The sequence below is a fragment of the Muntiacus reevesi genome, chromosome 9 (genome assembly GCF_963930625.1).
Source record: "Muntiacus reevesi chromosome 9, mMunRee1.1, whole genome shotgun sequence".
NCBI lineage: Eukaryota > Metazoa > Chordata > Mammalia > Artiodactyla > Cervidae > Muntiacus > Muntiacus reevesi.
In genome coordinates, this window is record NC_089257.1 from 54,752,079 (window position 1) to 54,770,872 (window position 18,794).

Genomic DNA, 18,794 nt, shown 5'->3' on the forward strand with positions numbered 1-18,794 from the left:
GAGTGGGTTTGATCCCTAGTTGGGAAACTAAGATCCCACATGCTGCATGGTGAAGCCATAAACTAAGAAAAAACAAAAAGAAAAAAAAAAAATCTAGCTTTTAAAAATAAAAGTCATATACATGCTTATGACAGAAAATTTAGAAGTTAGAGAACAGTTGAAAACAAATGAAAAATTTTTTTTCATTTTGTTGTAGCCATGCGTTCTGGGAAAGAAACTCACTCAGAAGGACGATGCAGATAGTGGAGTGCAGTTTATTACACTGGCGGGCCCAAGGCAGAGTCTCCTCTGAGCCAAGGCCCCCTGACCAGTTTTGTGAAAACCTTATTATATACCCTAAGTGTATAAGGTTCCCTGAAACTAGTCTGAACAAAGGAAAAAGAAAGATACAATCAAAGTTAACCATGATTAAATGCCTTAAGCCTAGGCAGTTAACAGTGGACAGTTATCACTAGGCCTGTGGTCATACTCCAATAAGCATAATAGAATGTATAATTCTATTCGGTTACACAGAGAGTTAGGGTGTTCTTTTAGGCAATGGAGAGCCCTGGGGCTCTTCCTTCTGGGGGCCTGGTTTTCCAGCTGGTATGTCGTTTCCATAGATACTGGGCACATGGCTCAAAGGCCACACTCCGGCCCAAGATGGAGTCCTGCTTTCAAGATAGAGCCTGTTCCGTTTCCTCCTTCAATTTCACCACCCATAAAAAACCACTAGCATTTTAATATTCCTTTAAAATATTTTTCTAGGCATAGCTTTTTAGCATAGTTATAATAGTTGTGTTTACATTTCTACATACTGATTACATACTTTGTGTTTATTAATGCTATAAACTTTCGGAAAGCATTATTTTAAATAGGTTCACATTATATAACTATGTCGCTGTACTATAGCTTATTTGACATAACCAGTATTTGATACTTAGGGTTTTTCTGTTTTCTTCTTATTGTAAAATTTGTTTGTTACTCTGTCAGACTTCATGACCTGGTTTGTCTGGTCATCTGCCCTCAAAACATCTTATTATCTGCAAGATGGGCGTAATGAGGAACAAGAATTGTAAGGTAAGTGAATGCAAGAAACAGTGATGCGCACAGAATAGTGTTTAGAAAACATCAGACGGCTTGGGATTGAAACTGTTGGAACTTGAGGAGGGCTAATAGCCGTCCTGATGCTGTTCCCTGGCTGCAGGCAGCACCTGATGCAAGTGGACTCGGTCCAGCGCTGGATGGAGGACCTGAAGCTCATGACGGAGTGTGAGTGCATGTGTGTCCTGCAGGCGAAGCCCATCAGCCTGGAGGAGGATGCACAGGGTGACCTCATCCTGGCAGGTGGCCCTGGCCCTGGAGACCCCCTGCAGCTGCTGCTCAAGCGGGGCTGGGTCATCAGCACTGAGTTGCGCAGGATCGGGCAGAAGCTGGCCCAGGACCGCTGGGCGCGGGTCCACAGCATGAGCGTGCGCCTGACCTGCCACGCCCGCTCCATGGTCAGCGAGTACAGCGCTGTCAGCAGGAACTCCTCGCAAGAGATGGGCCAGGTTGGTTGCCTGGCCTGGGCACGGGTGGGCACTCGGAACTGGGAGTGTCTTTTAAAAGAGTGGGTCTGAATTGCTTAGAGTCTGAAGTCTTCCTGCCCCTGGGAACTTCCTCCCCTTCCAGTGAAGCAGTGGAAGACAGTGAGGACCTTTATTGAGTATCTTTGTGCTAGGAATTGTGCTAGATGTTTTTATACACATCTCATTTAACTTATACAATCTGTGAGGCCAACATAACTTGTGAGGCCACAGTCCTAGACACTGAAATGGTTAAATACACCCACTTTAATGCCAGACTCCCTGGGTTCAAATTTCATCTCTGTCTGCTGTGTGACCTCAGCAAGTTACTTAACTTCTCTGTGCCCCAGTTCCATCATCCTAATGAGTATAATAATAGAATTTATTTCATAGATCTGTTATGATGACTGAGTTCTAATTAAATTAATTAAAAATATTAGCTAGTATTATTGTCCTCATTTTATAAATGTGGAAATAGAAACTCAGAGAGTCTAAGTAACTTGCCCAAAGTTATGCAGTGAATGGTATAAATGGGATTCAACCTACAGCTTTCTAATTTCAAAGCCCATGATTCTCAATCTTCTTCAGGTCCAAAGTGAACCATTGAAAATCCCCCTTTATTTCTGTTTCCTCTGGCATCACTTTGCACCTTAGTTCCCTACCCTTTTCCTTGCTCCCCTTTGCACGGTAAACTTCTCTTCACTCTTTGAAACCCAGCTCAAAAGCCCCTTTCTCTCTGAGACTTCCCAGATCCCCCAGCATACTTAATCACTCAGTTTTCTTTCCTTGAGTTCTCAGAGCAGCTGACGATGAATTCTGTTGCCATTCATTTTGCACGGTTGTAGTTTATGTGCCTGTTTTCCAAATCGGATGATTTGATTCTTCATCTTTATGCCCCAGAGCGCCCAGCTCAGCAGTTGGTCTTCGACCAATGCTTATTGAATTGAATAAAATTGATCTATTTTTCTGCAGATTGAGAAGCTGCTAATGGAGAAGTGTTCAGAGCTGTCAGCGGTCACAGAGAGGTAAATCTGGCCCCTGGGTGAATCTGGACTTCGTCTGCCATCCTTAGGCAGAGGAAGGCGCTGGCGTCTGTCTCCTTCCATGGGAACAGTGGGGCTGGGGAGGGCTGCTGGTGGCCTGGGAGCTTCCTTTTGCTGACTTTTAGCAGCAACCTTAAGAGACTCCCTGGGGATTTTCTGCTCCGTTTTCAGGCATGGGAGAATGTAGAAGGCAGAGGAGAGGACTGGCCATAGGAAGAAAGAGGATTCATGAGGGTTGGTAGCAAGAAAAGGTTTCCCACAGCTTTGAGAAGCCCCCTGATCGCCATGGTCAAGGCGAAGTGGAAGCAGACACACACAGCTTATCCTCACATCCACACTGACCACTCACACAATCACAGGAGTACACTCACACCTTCTCCATATCTCACATACATAAACACATGACGACACTCAGACACATACGCACACTCAGCCCGGTTTGTTTGCACACCCAAGAGTGTATTGACACTCTTCCTCACGCTTTACAGCCCCCAGGTCCTGGAAGAAAAACCTGGAACTTGACATTCCTAGGGCTGGGTGGGCTCTTCGGACTTCCAGGGCCTTAAGGGTGGTTTTAATCTTGATCTCCCCGGGTGAGGAGAAAATCCTCAAGGCTCCTGTCTACACCACTGCAGGCAGCCATTTCTTAAAGGGACACAGGCATCGCAATACACCTTCAGAGTGGGCACGGCACACCAGCATCCCTCCTCTGCAGCTCTCATCCCCCATCCCTAGACACTGATGGTTGATTCTCCCAGGGAGAAGCCCAGAGGCATGGATTTAGCCACTTTTGGGTGGCCTTTCTTCCTGGTGACTTGCACTGTTAGCTCCCATTTTAGGCCAGCTCTTCTCGGAACGCTCGGAAGCCAGAGGATGAGCCAGTCTTGGAATATTTCCGTTTCTGCCTCCCCTGGAGCTGATATCCTCTTCCCAGGCCACTTGCACCACCACCAGGCTAGCTACAGGCCCAGATTTGGCCCCGGAAATGGCTCTGGGCTAACCGCCTGCCCCTTCCGGTGACCCATCGAAGGTTTCTTTCCCTAGGTGCCTCCAGGTGGAGAATGAGCACATCCTGAAGTCCATGAAGGCCTGTGTGAGCGAGACCCTGAGCACTCTGGGCGAGCACTTTGGCCAGCTGCTGGAGCTGGCCCTGACCCGGGAGGTGCAGGTCAGTGCTGGCTGGGCAGCAGAGGAGGGCCGAGTGGTTCTGCAAGGCTTGGGGAAGCTCCGGAGTGGCCTTTCTTGGGGGCCATCCTTCTCAGACTGCCAAAGTGAACTCTAGCACCTTAGAGACAGGACTGTCAGAGCTGAGCAGAGGCTTGCTGAGCCACCCCTAGCCTAGCTCTGCATTTTCCAGATGTGAAAATTGGAGTCCAGAGAGGGCAGAAACTGACCTAAGGTCACACAGCAAGGCGGTGGCAGAGCCCACCATCTCCTAATTGTCCTTTCAGTATTGCTCCCACCACCTTAAATCTTCTCTGTTGAGTTATTGTTCACAGTGCACAAAACGAATCTTCATTGTCCCCAAAGACTTAAGGCACCTGCAGGGACCAAGTCAATTCTGGATATTCTGGCAGTAGAGAAGAATCTAGGAAGGTCAGATAGTCTAGCTCCTGCCTTCAGGCAGTCTGGTGCTTGATCCCGGAAAGAACGTAGGCTTTGAACCCTGACAGATCTACTTTCACATTGTGGTTCATCGTGAGACCTTGGTCAAGTTCCTTCATCTTGTAGCCCCACTTTCCTCATCTACCAAGTGAAAATCTTCCCCAGAAGAAAAGTGAGAGGACTAAGTAAACAATGTTTGAAAAGCACTTAGCACAGAGTATAGGTTAAATATGTGTTATTTCCTTCTCCTGCCTTTTCCTATTTTAAAAACTCCCAGAAAAGCTGATTCCATACGGTTTTCATTAGGAAAGGTATTTACATGTTATTTATAGTTACAGAAATATTGTGTTACATATTTGCCATTCTTTTCCCACCATCAAGTAAAAGCTTTCCACAAATAACAAATCCCTTCCTGTATCGGCTTCTCTCCAAACACAGCCTTTTTACCTAACCCAGCATTTCCTTTCTCTTTTTCCTGTGTGTCTGGCTAATTTTGCACACAGCACAGGCCCTTCTGATCTGGCTCACTTGCTGGTCAGGGTAGCTGGCCCTGTGCAACCTCGCCCTCCCAACCCAGAAGGGTCTGTGAAGTTCGCTCTCCCTGTCCCCAGAGCCTGGGACAAGGGGAAGGAAGGACCGGGGCTCTGGTGCTTAAAGCTGATGAGCAAATGCTGACAGTCACATGTACGGCCAGGTAGTAGTTCCAGCTGGGGCCGCTGTCCCAAATGGAACCATCAAGAACCATCAAGTTCGGAGGGACCCCCTGGAACATGGGAGCTAAAGTGGGTGAAGAAGTTGGAGACGTGATGAGCAGGGGTACTGAAGTCAGTGGTAGGGATGAGGGGAGCGTGGAGGAGCGTCTGAGCGGGAGCACAGGTGCCTGTTGATGCCTTTTATGCCATTTTGGCGCTCTTTTGCCTGGCAGTACCAGCTTCACTTAAAAGGGCTGAAGTGGAAGAGTTCTGTTGGGTTGTGAACAGAAGCCAGCAGGGTTTGCAAGTAGTCGGTCCTTAGCTGTTTCTACTAGCAGGCAAAGGGTGGGATGTCTTTTTGATGCTCTAGATCACAGAATCCTGCGGAAAAGCTCCTTAGGCTGTCAGGAACCTACTTGGGCATTGTGGACTACGTATCTGATTTCCCGGGGCACCTGGATCCATCCTGTTTTTCCTCAACCTGACCTTGTTGAGGGTGGAATTCCTGATCTGGTGCTTCGGTAACCCGTGAAGGCTTAATTTTGAATTTATGCTGGATCTGCTTCTGTGACTTTAACCCTCATCCTACCACTCTTGTTATTGTAAACATACATAATGACCTGCCTCAGGGAGATAACCTGAGCTGCCTGACTGTAAGGAATTGAAACTAACACATTCCCCTGCCTGAGGCTTACCCATTCTAGGGAACATTTGCTAGGATTGAATAGTCTTTTTACTGTTTCCTCAGCCCCTTCCCATCTCTGGTTCATAAAAGAACCCGACAACCAGGCCCCTTTTCAGTGCTACTCTGCCATCTTCTCAGTCAGCTGCTCCCGAGTAAAATCCCTTCCTTCTGAATAAAATTCCCTTCCGAATAAAATTCCCTTCCAGCACCTTGTCTCAGATTCATAGACTGATTGTGCTGCTAGTTTGGACTTGGTAACCCTTCTGCTTCCCTGCCTAAATCCTGCCCCGTCCTCAGATCTGCCCACCTGCATCACTGACGCTCAGCCTGAGAGCTGTTGGATCCACTGCTCCTGTCTTAGAACTGAGTCCCTCATTGACCCCCCTCCCCTAGTGGAGGGGGTAATGTCTGTCCTCCATTCCTCTGTGCATTTGTTAGTTTCCTGACAACTCCTCCCTTCCTTCCCGCAGGTCCCATGGTGTCCTCTAATCCCTCCTATGGGCTGAGGTTGCTGTGCTCATAATATTTCTTGGCTGATCTTTAGCTCTTTTTACATTAGAATGTTTCCATACAGGACAGTGATGACATAAAAAGATATACCACCTGAAGGCGGGATAATCTGTGTTCAGTGTTGTGAGCATGTGTTTCCTGAAGAGGTGACTAAAATACTGTTCTCTATAAGTTAGGATTCTATGCTTGCAGTTGTTATTAGTTGCTAAGTTGTGTCTGACTCTTGTGACCCCATGGGCCCCCAGAGAGCCCCAGCCAGGTTCCTCTGTCCATGGGATTTCCCAGGAAAAATTACTGGATTGGGTTGCCATTTTCTCCCTCAGGGGATCTTCCCAACCCAGGGGTCACACCCATGTCTCCAGCATTGCAAGCGGATTCTTTATTCTTTATCATCTTGACATAATTAAAATTAAGTTTATTTCTTTGTATCAGGATTTCTCTTAATGACATGCTATTGTGAGTCTTCTTAAAGGTCCTCACATATTCATAGTATTTCTTGTCTGACCTGTAATTCCCATAAACAAGGATTTTGGTTTGTTTTGTTCACTAATACATACCTGCTCACAGTAGGCATCCAATAAAGATTTATTAATGCGTGAATGTTAAGCAGTGTGCTCCAAACTTACACGGTTACAGATCTTTTTTTATTCTTAAAGCACCCATTCACTTATTCTGGGATACTGGTGTTTTAGGAAATGCAATTTGGGAAAGTTCCTTTTGTGCACAAGGGAGCCACGTAGGCTCATAAGCAGAGAAACAATGCCCTTTCCACCACAAATCACATTGCATGGTAGAATGGTGCTTGTAAACAGGGCAGTGGTAACCTAGCACTAGCTTGCATTGGTCTGCTCCATCCTGGAATGTTATGTCAAGCTCCAGATCCTAGATGTGTTATTGCCAATGATTGTGCTTAGGGAGGTCCCTAGAAGGATGAGGACGGGCCAAAGATTAAGATATGTGGGGACTAGGTGGAGGAGCTGGGATGCTTAATCTAAGAATGGACACTCTGTTACCTCCAAAGAGAAGAAGCAAATTTATAGGACATTCCATGAAAAAAAGGAGTTGGCAAAGCAATAGGGCTGCCCCATAGAGAAAGGTCTGCCTTAGGAACTGGCGATCGCTGAGTCATGCCAGGAAGGGCATTGGCAGTAGATGGAGGTTGAATTTAATGACTTGCAAGGTTTCTTCCGAGCTTGATAGCATATACATCTGTGAATGTGAGCCTTGTGGAGTAGTGGATGGAGCATGGCATTTGGAGGCATATTAGGGTTCACATCCTGACTATGCTGCCTACTGGATCTGCAAACTTTGAGCCAGTTACTTACTTTGCTCAGTTTCTCATCTCAACAGTGGGTTGTTGTCGGCATTAAATAAGACAACATAGGGCTAGTTACTGGCACTCTTTTGATTGTGTCAGTAGCTTTACTCACTAGAGACCTAGCTACTTTAAGAGAAACTAACAACAGGCTTTGCTAAAAAGAGCCTCCTAATCACCTAATTGCTAATTATTTATTGAGATAATTGAACTACTTGGTGGGCATAGAAATTTAAGGCTTACCTGCTAGGAGTCACCAATGGAAAATTAATGAGTATTAAGGATTAGACCTTCTTGGCTTAAAGGATTAGCTGTGTGGGAGGTAAGAGGAAGAGACTTAACAGAAGTTGATTTACTTGAAGATGACTTCTAGGGGACTCTATTGAATAGATCACCTCTCACCTGTACCTTTAAATTTCTTGACTCAGCTTCATGTGGATAGATGTTTTATATTCATCCCATCAGTCAATATTTATTTTAGTTTAAAATATCACCTTTATTCTAATAAAACTGGTTCATGTGTTTATCTCTGACTCTGGCTGCGTGAACTTAAAACTTCATCTCACCCCCAAATTTCCCCTCCCAGTGCCAGGCAGACCTGGGCAACCTCAGACCTCACCTGAGGTATAAGTATGTATCTTGTGGCAAAGGTCAGGTCAGAGGGATGCTTCCTAGGAGAAGAGAGGCAGGTGCCAAGCTGAATATACCCAGTTCCTTCTTCCAAACTCACTAATGCATCCCTACCTTCTTGACAAGTGACATGGAGGGGTGGGGAGTGAGGCCAGCAGAAGTGGTGTTACTGAAATCCCTCCCTAGCAGAGCAGGAGGACTGGGGACCAAGCATCACTCCTGAGAGTTCACAGTTCTTGTCCTGTAGCCTTATTGACCTCATCCATCCACCAGTGGTCAGGCAAGGGTATGGCTGGGCCCTTTGGAGGAGGAGGTCAGCTCCCTATGAAGCCATCTTTTCCCACCTTCAGGAAGCTATCTCCCCCAGATAACAAACTCTACTCCTTTGGAATCCCAGTGGGCAATTTAAACTTGGAAATGACTCAGAATACTACATTCCTTAAATTGACTGTAAGATTTTGCAACTAAAGGTCATAATTTGCTTTCCTGTTCTTTTTCCCACTCTTAGATTTTGCTCAGCTATGGTACCTAATATAGGTAATCAGAGGCTGCAGTGTGATTCTACAGCAAGGTAAAGGTAATCCAAATATAATTGCCAGGAGGAGAACTATCAGAATGTTCAAAATTTTTAAATGGTCTTCTATCTCATTTTAAAGTTCCCTGGGAAAGAATAAAGTGAAAGAAAAAAAACCTGAAAGCTGAATCCTTTTACTCTTAGGAATAATTCAGAGCCCCCAGTTCTTAGATTAATAGAATTCTCTTTAATTTTCTTATTCTGCTCATCCTAGTCAAGAGGGTCTCATCCCAGTGTGTGTGCATGAAATTATGTTTCCCTGGGTAACTACAGCCCAGGCCGTTTCCCCAGAAACAGGAAGGATTTCTGCAGGGCTTTTTGATTTGTACTGGTCTTTCCCCATGATACTTGAAAGGACCCAAAGAGTTGGTACCTTGCATACACTGTATTATCATAGCATTGCTGCTATACTCACAGCAAGTTAACACAGGCCAATCCTCAACCCTTAGGGCGGGAATTCCAGTCAGCATATAGTCCCAAGACTGTCTTTATGGTTGCCGGAGACCTTAACAGGCACTCATCTGTGGTTGAGAGAAAGAGGGTAGATGACAGGTACCGTCTTGGTTGCATATGCAACAGGGCAACTATTCCAGTCGTCCATAGTCCACAAGGATTCCTGAACATACATTCACTGGAGGAAATGATTAACCACAGGTTAATCGTGATATGATGGTTACCATATTTGGGAGAAAAGTGTCTCCTTTTCATGGAAGGGTATGTGATATATTTCGTCTTCGTGCAAAGCCAGGTGTTTGTAATTCCTCCTCAAGGACTTGCTCGATTTGTATTCTTCCCCATCCAGTGTTTTCAACATTTGTTAATTTCAGGCTCTCCTGTAAACATTGTGTTTCTGCCACTCCAGACTGCTTTGATTTGGGTTTCTTGAAGTGAAGCCTGGGACCTACCACTTCAGATCCATTGCATCCTCTGCATTCCCAAAGATTTCCTAGGAGAAGTGCAAGCACACGTATTTTTAAGGAAATCAATTTCTAGGTCTTCAATTTTCATTTGTTTTCTTTCTTAAAAACAACCCAATAATATGTAGTTTTTAGTAGCCCTTCTATTATTTTTCGAAAGAAAGGCTTACCCCTCACTCATCCCAAAGCTTACAGTGCATTGACACTCCACCCCTCCTCTACTTTTTAGCAAAACCTTGGGGTGGGAGTGAGGAGAAAAAACAAAAAAGAAACCTATATTCATGAACCATAGATCTTTAGGCTTCCATGCATTTCCGTGTTTTAAATATTTCTGTTGAGAAAAGCATTAGAAATTGTGTATTTTTCCCAGTGTGAGAATTTTCTGAATCTAGAAATGTGGTAGAATGGTAGAGAGTGTGTGTGTGTATGTGTGTGTCTGTGTGTGTGTGAGTCGCTGAGTCATGTCCGACTCGTTGCATCTCCATGAACTGTAGCCGGCTAGGCTCCTCTGTTCATAGAGTTCTCCAGGCATGAACACTGGAGTTGGTTGCTATTCCCTTCTCCAGGGCATCTTCCTGATCCAGGGATCGAACCCTGGTCTCCTGCATTGCAGGCAGATTCTTTACAGTCTGAGCCACCAGGAAAGCCCATCTTATCCTGTTTCCATTTATTCTCAAATTGCGCAGAGCTCTTGAGGGATATTCTCCTAAGACAAGCAAAGACAGCACAGGTAGGGCAAACCAAACACTAAAAATGGCTTTAGGGGTACTTTTTAAATGCAAGCAGTTCTTTTCAGCTCTATCTTATGCTCAGCTCTAAGAGATGTCTTTAGCTGGAATGAAAAGTATCTTTAAAGAACCAAAGACTTTAAAGGTTAATGATAATGATTCTTTTAAATGTAACTGAAATATTTTTGAGAAAGACCACATTTTTCAAGATATACTGGATCAAATTCACAGATACAAGTTTTGCATGATTTTTCTTTTCGGATTTGATGCATATTATTTAAGGCAGCAGTTAGACTATTTAGTCTAAACACTTTGTGAAATATTTACACTAATTTCTACTTCCTGTTAGCAAGAGATATAATTAATTTCTGGCAGCTGGACTAATTAGATTTAAGCATAAATACTTTTCTTCTTTAAACACATAGGGAAAATTGATCATAAGAGCTACTAAAAATAGTCAAATGATTTCAGATATTTTTATTTTTGGATCTTATTTAATTATTCCTTGAAATAAACACAAAAAGTTCAATACATAAAAACATATATTTACTGAAGGAATACAGTGCCTTTTATATTTCCAGATTTATAATTAATTTACAGTGCCTTTTATATTTCCAGATTTATAATTAATTTACAGTGTAAGCTATGTATTACTTTGCATTTTGAAAAGTTTAATAGATTGTTCCATCTTGGCTTTAGAACATATACAACTAAATCAAATTTTATTTTAAGTCTCCATTATTTTAATATTGACAGTTTTTAGCATTTTCCCTTATAAAATGATTTCCATAATTATTTGTCAGCATTTTTAGCATTTCTTGGAACACATATTAAAATTTTTTAATTAAAAATGAAGTCAGGTCTATATTGAGAAAAAACTAAGTTGACTTGGCTGATTGGGTTGGCTTAAGAACAGTTTTTGCCAATTAGGTCATAGGGTGGGTATTTTACATAAATTAAATAAACAAAAGCTGCAGATTCAAGCTTTTTATAAAACATATTTGAAACACACAAAAATATTTGATTAAAATTGTATTGGTGATGAAATTAATAATATTTTGATTTTCTTAATCCTCTCTGAATAATTTGGATAATCCAAGGTGCTCTAAGTGAAAGAGTAGTGGGTATAATTAAGAGTTATTTGATATGTCTTGGTAAAGTACTTCTGGATTTCTTCCCAGAAATTGAGATAAGTGAATGAATGAATCTAATGATTGGGTAAGAAATACTTTTTCAAGTCAAATGGTTTCCAACTTTTGCTTTTACAAATTTATAGGTATTATCAGCTGGCAGATCATTAAAAATAGTCTGTGATGATAGATCACTGTGATTACATAGCTCAGAATGTGCTCAAAGGTTGAACACCTTGTCTATACAAACTGCTCCCATTCCTCTTGTCATTTGATTTATAGAAACAAGATTTTTCAGGATTTACATTATTAAGTCAATATTTAATCATGGATAAATGAATTAGAAAGCTTAAAATGTTTGTAAAGCCTTATTTATCTCATTAGGAGATTATAGTTATGATAAAATATTAATTTTTATGATTTATAACTATATTTCAAAATGTATCATCTATGTTGCATTGATCAATTGTACTGATGATAACTATAACACTAACTCAACTAAGAAGAGATTATTTTTAGACACTTAGAGCCTTATAGTCAAAGAAATAAAAGATTTCAAATTTCAATGATAAACCTGATAAGGGTGATTAGTAAAATACTTTGAAACTGAAATGTATTACATTTAGATAAAATTCTGAGGGAGAAATGGAATGGGAATGTAAATTTTAAAATGAAAAGATGCAAAATGGTCACATGTTAAAGAGATTACTCATGTATTTTTAAACATGATGATAGTATCAAATTTTGGTATATCAATTTCATGGAATACATCTAAAAGAGTAATGCAATCATTTTGTTTTATGTCACTATTTATAGTCTGCTGGAAATCACATCATTCAAATTTGTTCTTGAAAGTTATGATGAAAAACTTACCTGCCAAATTAAAAATTTACAGGGGGACATATATTTAAAAAAATTCTTTCAGGGCTAAATGAGAAAAAAAAAATTGACATAGGATATACAGACACCCTAGTTCTATAATACGATGGCCATTGTCTCTGCCTCTTGCTAAGAATCACTTTGGCCTTAAGACCCTGTCATCTTGGAAGGGTTTTCTTGTGATGCTCCTGAAGTCTGGTGCCTATGGGCCTAGTGAGAAGCTTCCTTCTGCCATGTGCTTCTCAGAACATTGTCTTCCCAAAGCTTTTGAATATTTTAGTCTTAAATAACGTTTTTCTGCTACATCTTTATTTTTCTCCCCCCAGTAATGAATTATGTCTGCAGTTTTCTCTCTCCTCTGTTAATCCCCCACTCATTTCAGGAAGACTCAGCGATTTACTTACCATTTGCACTGCTCTCATTTGCCCTGGGTCTCTTTCCTAACTTAATTCATAGAATGAGCCCTATTTGCTGGATCTGAGCAGCCTTCCCACGTTCACTTCTCTTTCCTTTCTGGCACACTCTTTTGTTTTCTAAAAATATTCTTTTAGATTTTAGGATTTCCCTTATTGTGAGAAATAAAATCAGTTAAGGTCTGGATCTGCCCCAGACCTCTGGTTCTAAGTGATCTTATCCATTTTTGTCTCTCTAAACTGGATATTTACAGCCAGGAGATATTTTCCCAGTAGACCACTAGCTAATCCAAGCCTGAATTCAGTTATTATTTCGCTTGTCTCCTGTTTAGCATGTCCAATCTTTCTGTGCCTTTCTTCAAGTCCTAATTCATGCATTTCTCCAAAATGTTCTCTTGGGCACAGGCAGTGGTACTATATCCTTATTTTAAAATATTTTCCTTGCAATTTATCTCGTGATCTTTTGACTCTTTTGTGCTAATGTCTATACTTTTCTCCTGTGTTACAGAACTCTATTAACACATAACAAACAACCCCAACAACAATTTTGTTTACATCTCACAATTTTACGGGTCAAGAATTTTGAGCTTGGCTGAGTAATTTTTCTGCTCCTTGTGCCATAGATAGAGGTAATTACTTGGGGATATTCAGCTGGCTAATGGTTTAGAGAGTCTTAGAAAGGTTCCTCATGCATATGGTGCTTTGGAGGAGGTGGTTAAAAAGCTGGTCTCAGTTGAAAGTATTGATCAGGAGTCCAACACATGGCACATAGCATCTCTAGCATGGCGGTCTCAGAGTTATCAAACTTCTTGTGTGATCAATTGTTCAGTCAAGTCTGACTCTGCAACTCCATGGACTGTAGCCAGGGATCAGAACCATGTCTCCTGCATTGGCAGGCAGATTCTTTACCACTGTACCACCTGGGAAGCCCCATTAAACTTCTTACCTGGTAGCTTAGGACTCTGAAAAGAATGTTCCAAGAAGCCTAAGTGGCAGCATCAGGGTTTCTGATGACCTAGCATTGGAAATCCTGAAATGTTACTTCTACCAAGTGCTGCCTCCTGTTGGTCAAGCAAGTTACCAAGACCAGTACAGATTCAAAAGGCAGGGACATTAGAACCCACCTCTCTGTAGGAGGAGTAGAAAAAGAATTTGTGACCATCTTTAATCTTCTTGCGTTTATGCACGGCTTGCCCCTTTGCACGGCTCGGCTGCCCTAACTATATCTATGGAGTCTGTCTCTGAACCTTTGAAAGAGGCTTCACGATATTTCCTTCCTCCATCTGAGAAACTTATTCCAGGCTGATTTTTGAGTTTATTCCTGCTAATAAATTTCACTAGACTGCAGTCACTCTTTCTGATGGACAATTAAAAATATAACCCTCCCCCCTTTTTACCATTTTTATTTAGGGTAGTTATATTGTATGCATCTCCTAAACCCTTTTCAAAAAAATCTCTCTCCTGTTCTTCAAGATCTTCCTTTTTGTTTCACATCTGCCTAAACTGTCTTAAAAAAAATTCTATCATTCAGTTTAATCAGTCTATCTTTCTTTATCTTGTTTTCATTGTTTCACCACTCTTTTCATGATAGAGGGTGAAGCATATTTTTGAAACTTTCTCTTTCCTCCTGGATTACTTGAAAAAACTTGATTTTATAGACTGTGTTGGTTTGAAACTGACACCAAGATAAGATTTGATAAGAAACGTCTGTGAAAGATAAAGGGAAGAAAGCAGGAGGAGGCAGTGGAAAAACTGCAAGTCTGACAGCTGAGAAAGAAAATGGAGATGGACGAGATGCAGTAGGAAGAGATGGGCCTTTCAAGCTGAAGTCACCTGTTAGCGAAGCTCCCTGCTGGCCGTCTTGGGCTCGCAGTGGAGCCCCTGCTGTGCTGGGTCACAGCTGGGAGTAGCTCGTGGGGCTGCGTGCCCCCTGCACGAACACGCTGGTGGGTCTACCAGGGAGCTGGTGGGCTCTCAGTCAGCTCTGCCGTCACAGGGTGGAGCATTGTAGGTGCTAATGGAAGCTAGGTGGAGAATCGTGCTGAGGTTTGGTGAGAGCTGCTCGTGAGGCTGGATTTTCTCCTTATCTTGAGACTTCCATCTCCTCTAGTCCCCGGGAGATCCTGCTGGCACTGGGGGACATGGATTCACTGACTTTGGCAAGTAGGAAGTCAGATTTACGGGGATAAGGCCTAACTCTATCATGTACCACATGTGTAATTAACCTTGGTCAGATTTCTATGTCTCAGTTTTTCTCAGCTCGGAAGGAAATCTTGCATAAAACTCTCGAGAGCCCTTCTGGCTCTGACGCCTGCCAGCTCTGACACATTCGATACTCAGAGCCTTGATGATTCAGTGGAGCCTTTGATCTTTTATCTTTCCAAATTTATCCTTGTGAAAAGGATGCTCACAACTTTTCATTGTCAGAGAGCTGACTCACTGAGAGAGCCGAGGTGCAATTATGGTATATGTGACTATAGACGTTGGTAAGAAATTATCCTCAGACATAAATGGTCTGATAGCAGCAGATGATTGCAAAAGACATTGGTTTGAATAATTTAGCGTAATGCTATCTGCTTCGAGTACAAACACTAATCAGGAACATTAGGTAATTCTGATTTAGGTACAGGACCCCAATATATGAAATCTGCATTTTCATGTTAGCACCGATAGCACTTACGTAACTGCTTGTGGTAACGATGGGGAATGAGTCTAAGAAGTACATTTGCTACAGAGATTTGCAGTGCAAATCCTGGTTATTAATTTTACCTTTTGTCAGATATCTTATAAGAGGCATCTACCCAATCTTAGGTAATAAGTTTTATGTTTAATGTGTCAATAGATTAATTATACACTTAATCTCAGACTGGTGTATGTAGAAGATTAGCATATGGCTATGTGTGACGAATTCTGAGTTTGAATAAAGAAGAAAAAGGGAAGAGCTATTTACCTTGAGCTTCAAACCCCTTTAATTTAAATAATTTTACAAATAGGGAAATTGAGGCCTAGGTAGTTTATCTCAACTGCCCAATATCACAAGATAATAACTGCTAAGGATTTTATTTTGCTTCTGTATGCCAGATACCTTTATAAGTTCTTTATATATATGAGCAACTGTAAGAGATGGGTAGAACCACCAGAAGAGACAGACACTGTTATTTCCACCGTCTTACACATGAGGAAACTGGGGTGTGGAAGGGTTGAATTATCTCTAGGGCACTTAGAACTGGCAAAGTCAGGATTTGAACCCAGGCAGTTTGACTCTGGAGTCCGTGCTTTTAACCGTATACATACTTTACACACTTCCTCATCAGTGTAGTGTGTTAAAAAAGGCAAGCTGGCACTGGAAATTGAATCTCCTGGTTTCCTATGTGTCTTTTCCGTAACACCAGGGTTAATTAGAAACAAGTCTATTTCAATATTTTAAAATTAACACAGCAACCGAAACCGCACAAGTGGCTTCCCAGAAGCCCTACTTTCTCGCACGAGGACCCCAAAGGCAAGTCTCCCCCGTCTCTGCCTCCACACCTCCCAGGAGAAACTCGAGCAATGAACATTAATTAGCAGGTAAGAGTCATTTATAATTGATGAACCACATGCTTCAAAACAAACGACTGATTATGAAGTGGTTTCAGGTTACATGAAAAGCTTTTTCCCAGAAATAAGCTAAACTCTGCTAGGAATAATCTCCATATCTCATTTGTTGATGAATTTTCCATTCGCTCCTCTTCCTGAGTCTCCTGGGGTCCTGTGGTTTAGTCATTCCCAGCCCTCTCACCGCCAGCCCGAGACCCTTCAGTCTTCCTCAGTGGCGTTCCTCACTGAGTGACCCACTCTTTGACAGGACCCCCGGTTGCTATGTTGGCCTGGCTGTCCACCTAAGGCAAGTGTCCCCTGAGCAGGAAGCTACTGCAGAGAAGAACGCTTCTCTTGACTCATCCCCTGAATCCGTTATCCAGCTGGACTTTGCATGAGCTTACAGACATCCAAACCGAGCAGCTTCTTTGGCCATCTGTGTAGAAACCCATTGGTTTGCAGCTTGATGGTTTGTTTATTTAACCAATGGTTTCTGTTCTCATTGGGAGCCAGTAGAATAGCAAAAAGGTACTTGCTGAGACTATCAGTGATGAAGGCTGATTTTCTGATCCACTGGAGCAGGGTGCATTGGTTGTCTCTGCCCCAGTGGGGCTGTTTCTCAAACAGCTCAGACCTCACCCTGATTCATGTCTTTTTCTAAGTTAGAACCTCATCACCCCTGTGGTGGGGTAGTAGAGATGGGGTGGGATTACAGATTTCAGGGGGCTCTTAGGAGTGTTGACCTACTGGTATTCCATTGAGAAAGACACACAGAGGGTAGATGAGTGAGTGACCATCAGACTTTGCTCTCTTTTCTTAGGCGCTGGTGAGAAAAATTGATGCCTCGGACAATATCTACACCACAGAGTCCACCACAGGGAACCTGTTCAGCCTGACCCAGGAGGGGGCTCCCTTGTGCCGCATCATAGCTAAGGTGAGCTTCATGGGGTAAGGTAACAGGCCTCGGGTGAGTGTGAGGAAGCTAGTTCGGTGGGGATAGCTTCTTTCTGCTCTAAGTATCAACTCTCCTCCCCCATCTTCACATATCTTAACAAATCCAAACCAATCATATCTTCCAACTTAGGTTCTTGGCTGGATCTTAAAAATGCCTGCTGTCACTGAAATACTGCCTGAGGAAAAGACAAAATTGAGAAAGACTGTGTTTTTTTTTTTTTTTTTCAGTTATGATGGGTGCTGTAATTCATTAGACTCACCGTCAATTTGCCCCTGAACTTGAGGTCCAAATGCTTAGAGCAAAGGTAGGCAGTCAGTAGCCCTAGGACCTCACTAAGGTCTTTGTTTTATGTTTGCCTTTCTTTCTTCCTTTCCTCCTTTCTTCCTTTCCTTCCTTCTCCTCCCTGCTCTCTTCTTCTTCCTTTTTTCCCCCTCTCTTCTTTCCTCCCTCCCTCCATTCTTTCTTTCCCTTGAGAAATGGCATCACCCTGGGGATAGAATGATGAGCCAACTGGAAGCAGAGTTATGTCCTCTAATAGACTTCAGATGCCAGTCACAAGAAGATGCTTGAGCTTGGTGGGTCTCAGTCCTCACTCCGCATCACAACCCCTCAGGGAGATTTTGGAAAACAGCCAGTTTTCCCCACCCAAGGTTTATCAAGGTCCTGGGGTAAGACCAGGGAATCCACATTTTAAAAAGCTCTACAATTCTATTCCCAGTTTTTAAGGACTCTGTCTGGCACAACCCAGGTGGGGAGGGAGGTGGGAGGGAGGTTCAGGATGGGCAGGACACATGTATACCTGATTATATGTATAACTGATTCATGTTGATATATGGCAAAAACCATAACAATATTGTAAAGTAATTATCCTCCAATTAAGTAAGTTAATTAAAAAAATAAAAAGCTCTTCATGTGTTTCTGAGGCATGGCTACTCTCAGAAATCGCTGATCTAAGCCTTTATAGAAATCTGGAAGAGCAGGGTAAATGTTTGTCAACTTTGCTCAGGGGAGAAGTGAATTGTATGGTACCTCAATAGCAAACATTTGAGTGTACTCTCCACTGAGCTTAATGCCTTGCAAACTTCTTTTAAATGATAAGACCATCCTAATAAGTAGTTACCATGTTTTCCCTCATCTATGGTTGAGGAAATGACTTGAGAGGCTTACTCAAGATCACACAGCTGATAAAGAGTGGAGTCAGAATTAGAACCCAAGTCTCTCTAACTTGGAATTCATGATCCTGAAGCCCACAGTGGTGACTTCTGGTTTAGCCTTTGGCCCTTCAGCTTCTTGGGCCAAAGTGTGACTCAGAAGTTCTCAACCCTGTATGCATATTGGCATCACTAGGGAGCTTTAGAAATTTCCATGAGTAAATGACCAAGCTGAATTTGAACCTGGCTGTCTAGCAGTGAAGCTATGCTCTTGTTTGCTGTTCTGAACTTGCTCTCAGCAGTCAGGCTCTCTTTTTTTCCTCCTGCCTGCCTCCTTCTTCTCAACCCCATCCTCCCATGCCCTCCTCCCCCCTCCACAACCTTCATTATCTCCTGCATCCTTACCATATGTCAAACACTGTGCTAGCTTTCCCTTCATCATCT

The 18,794-nt window shown here is 42.6% G+C and overlaps 1 protein-coding gene across 2 annotated transcripts in view; it reads left to right on the top strand.

The window, feature by feature from the left end:
* INSC (INSC spindle orientation adaptor protein) overlaps window positions 1-18,794 on the top strand; it is a 129,410-nt gene that overhangs the window by 63,126 nt on the left and 47,490 nt on the right. For both annotated transcript variants that reach the window (XM_065944546.1, XM_065944545.1), the window contains exons 3-6: window positions 1,187-1,532; window positions 2,520-2,572; window positions 3,635-3,758; window positions 17,065-17,178. In XM_065944546.1, the coding sequence (XP_065800618.1) occupies window positions 1,187-1,532; window positions 2,520-2,572; window positions 3,635-3,758; window positions 17,065-17,178 (637 nt within the window). The remainder of the gene's footprint in view (window positions 1-1,186; window positions 1,533-2,519; window positions 2,573-3,634; window positions 3,759-17,064; window positions 17,179-18,794) is intronic.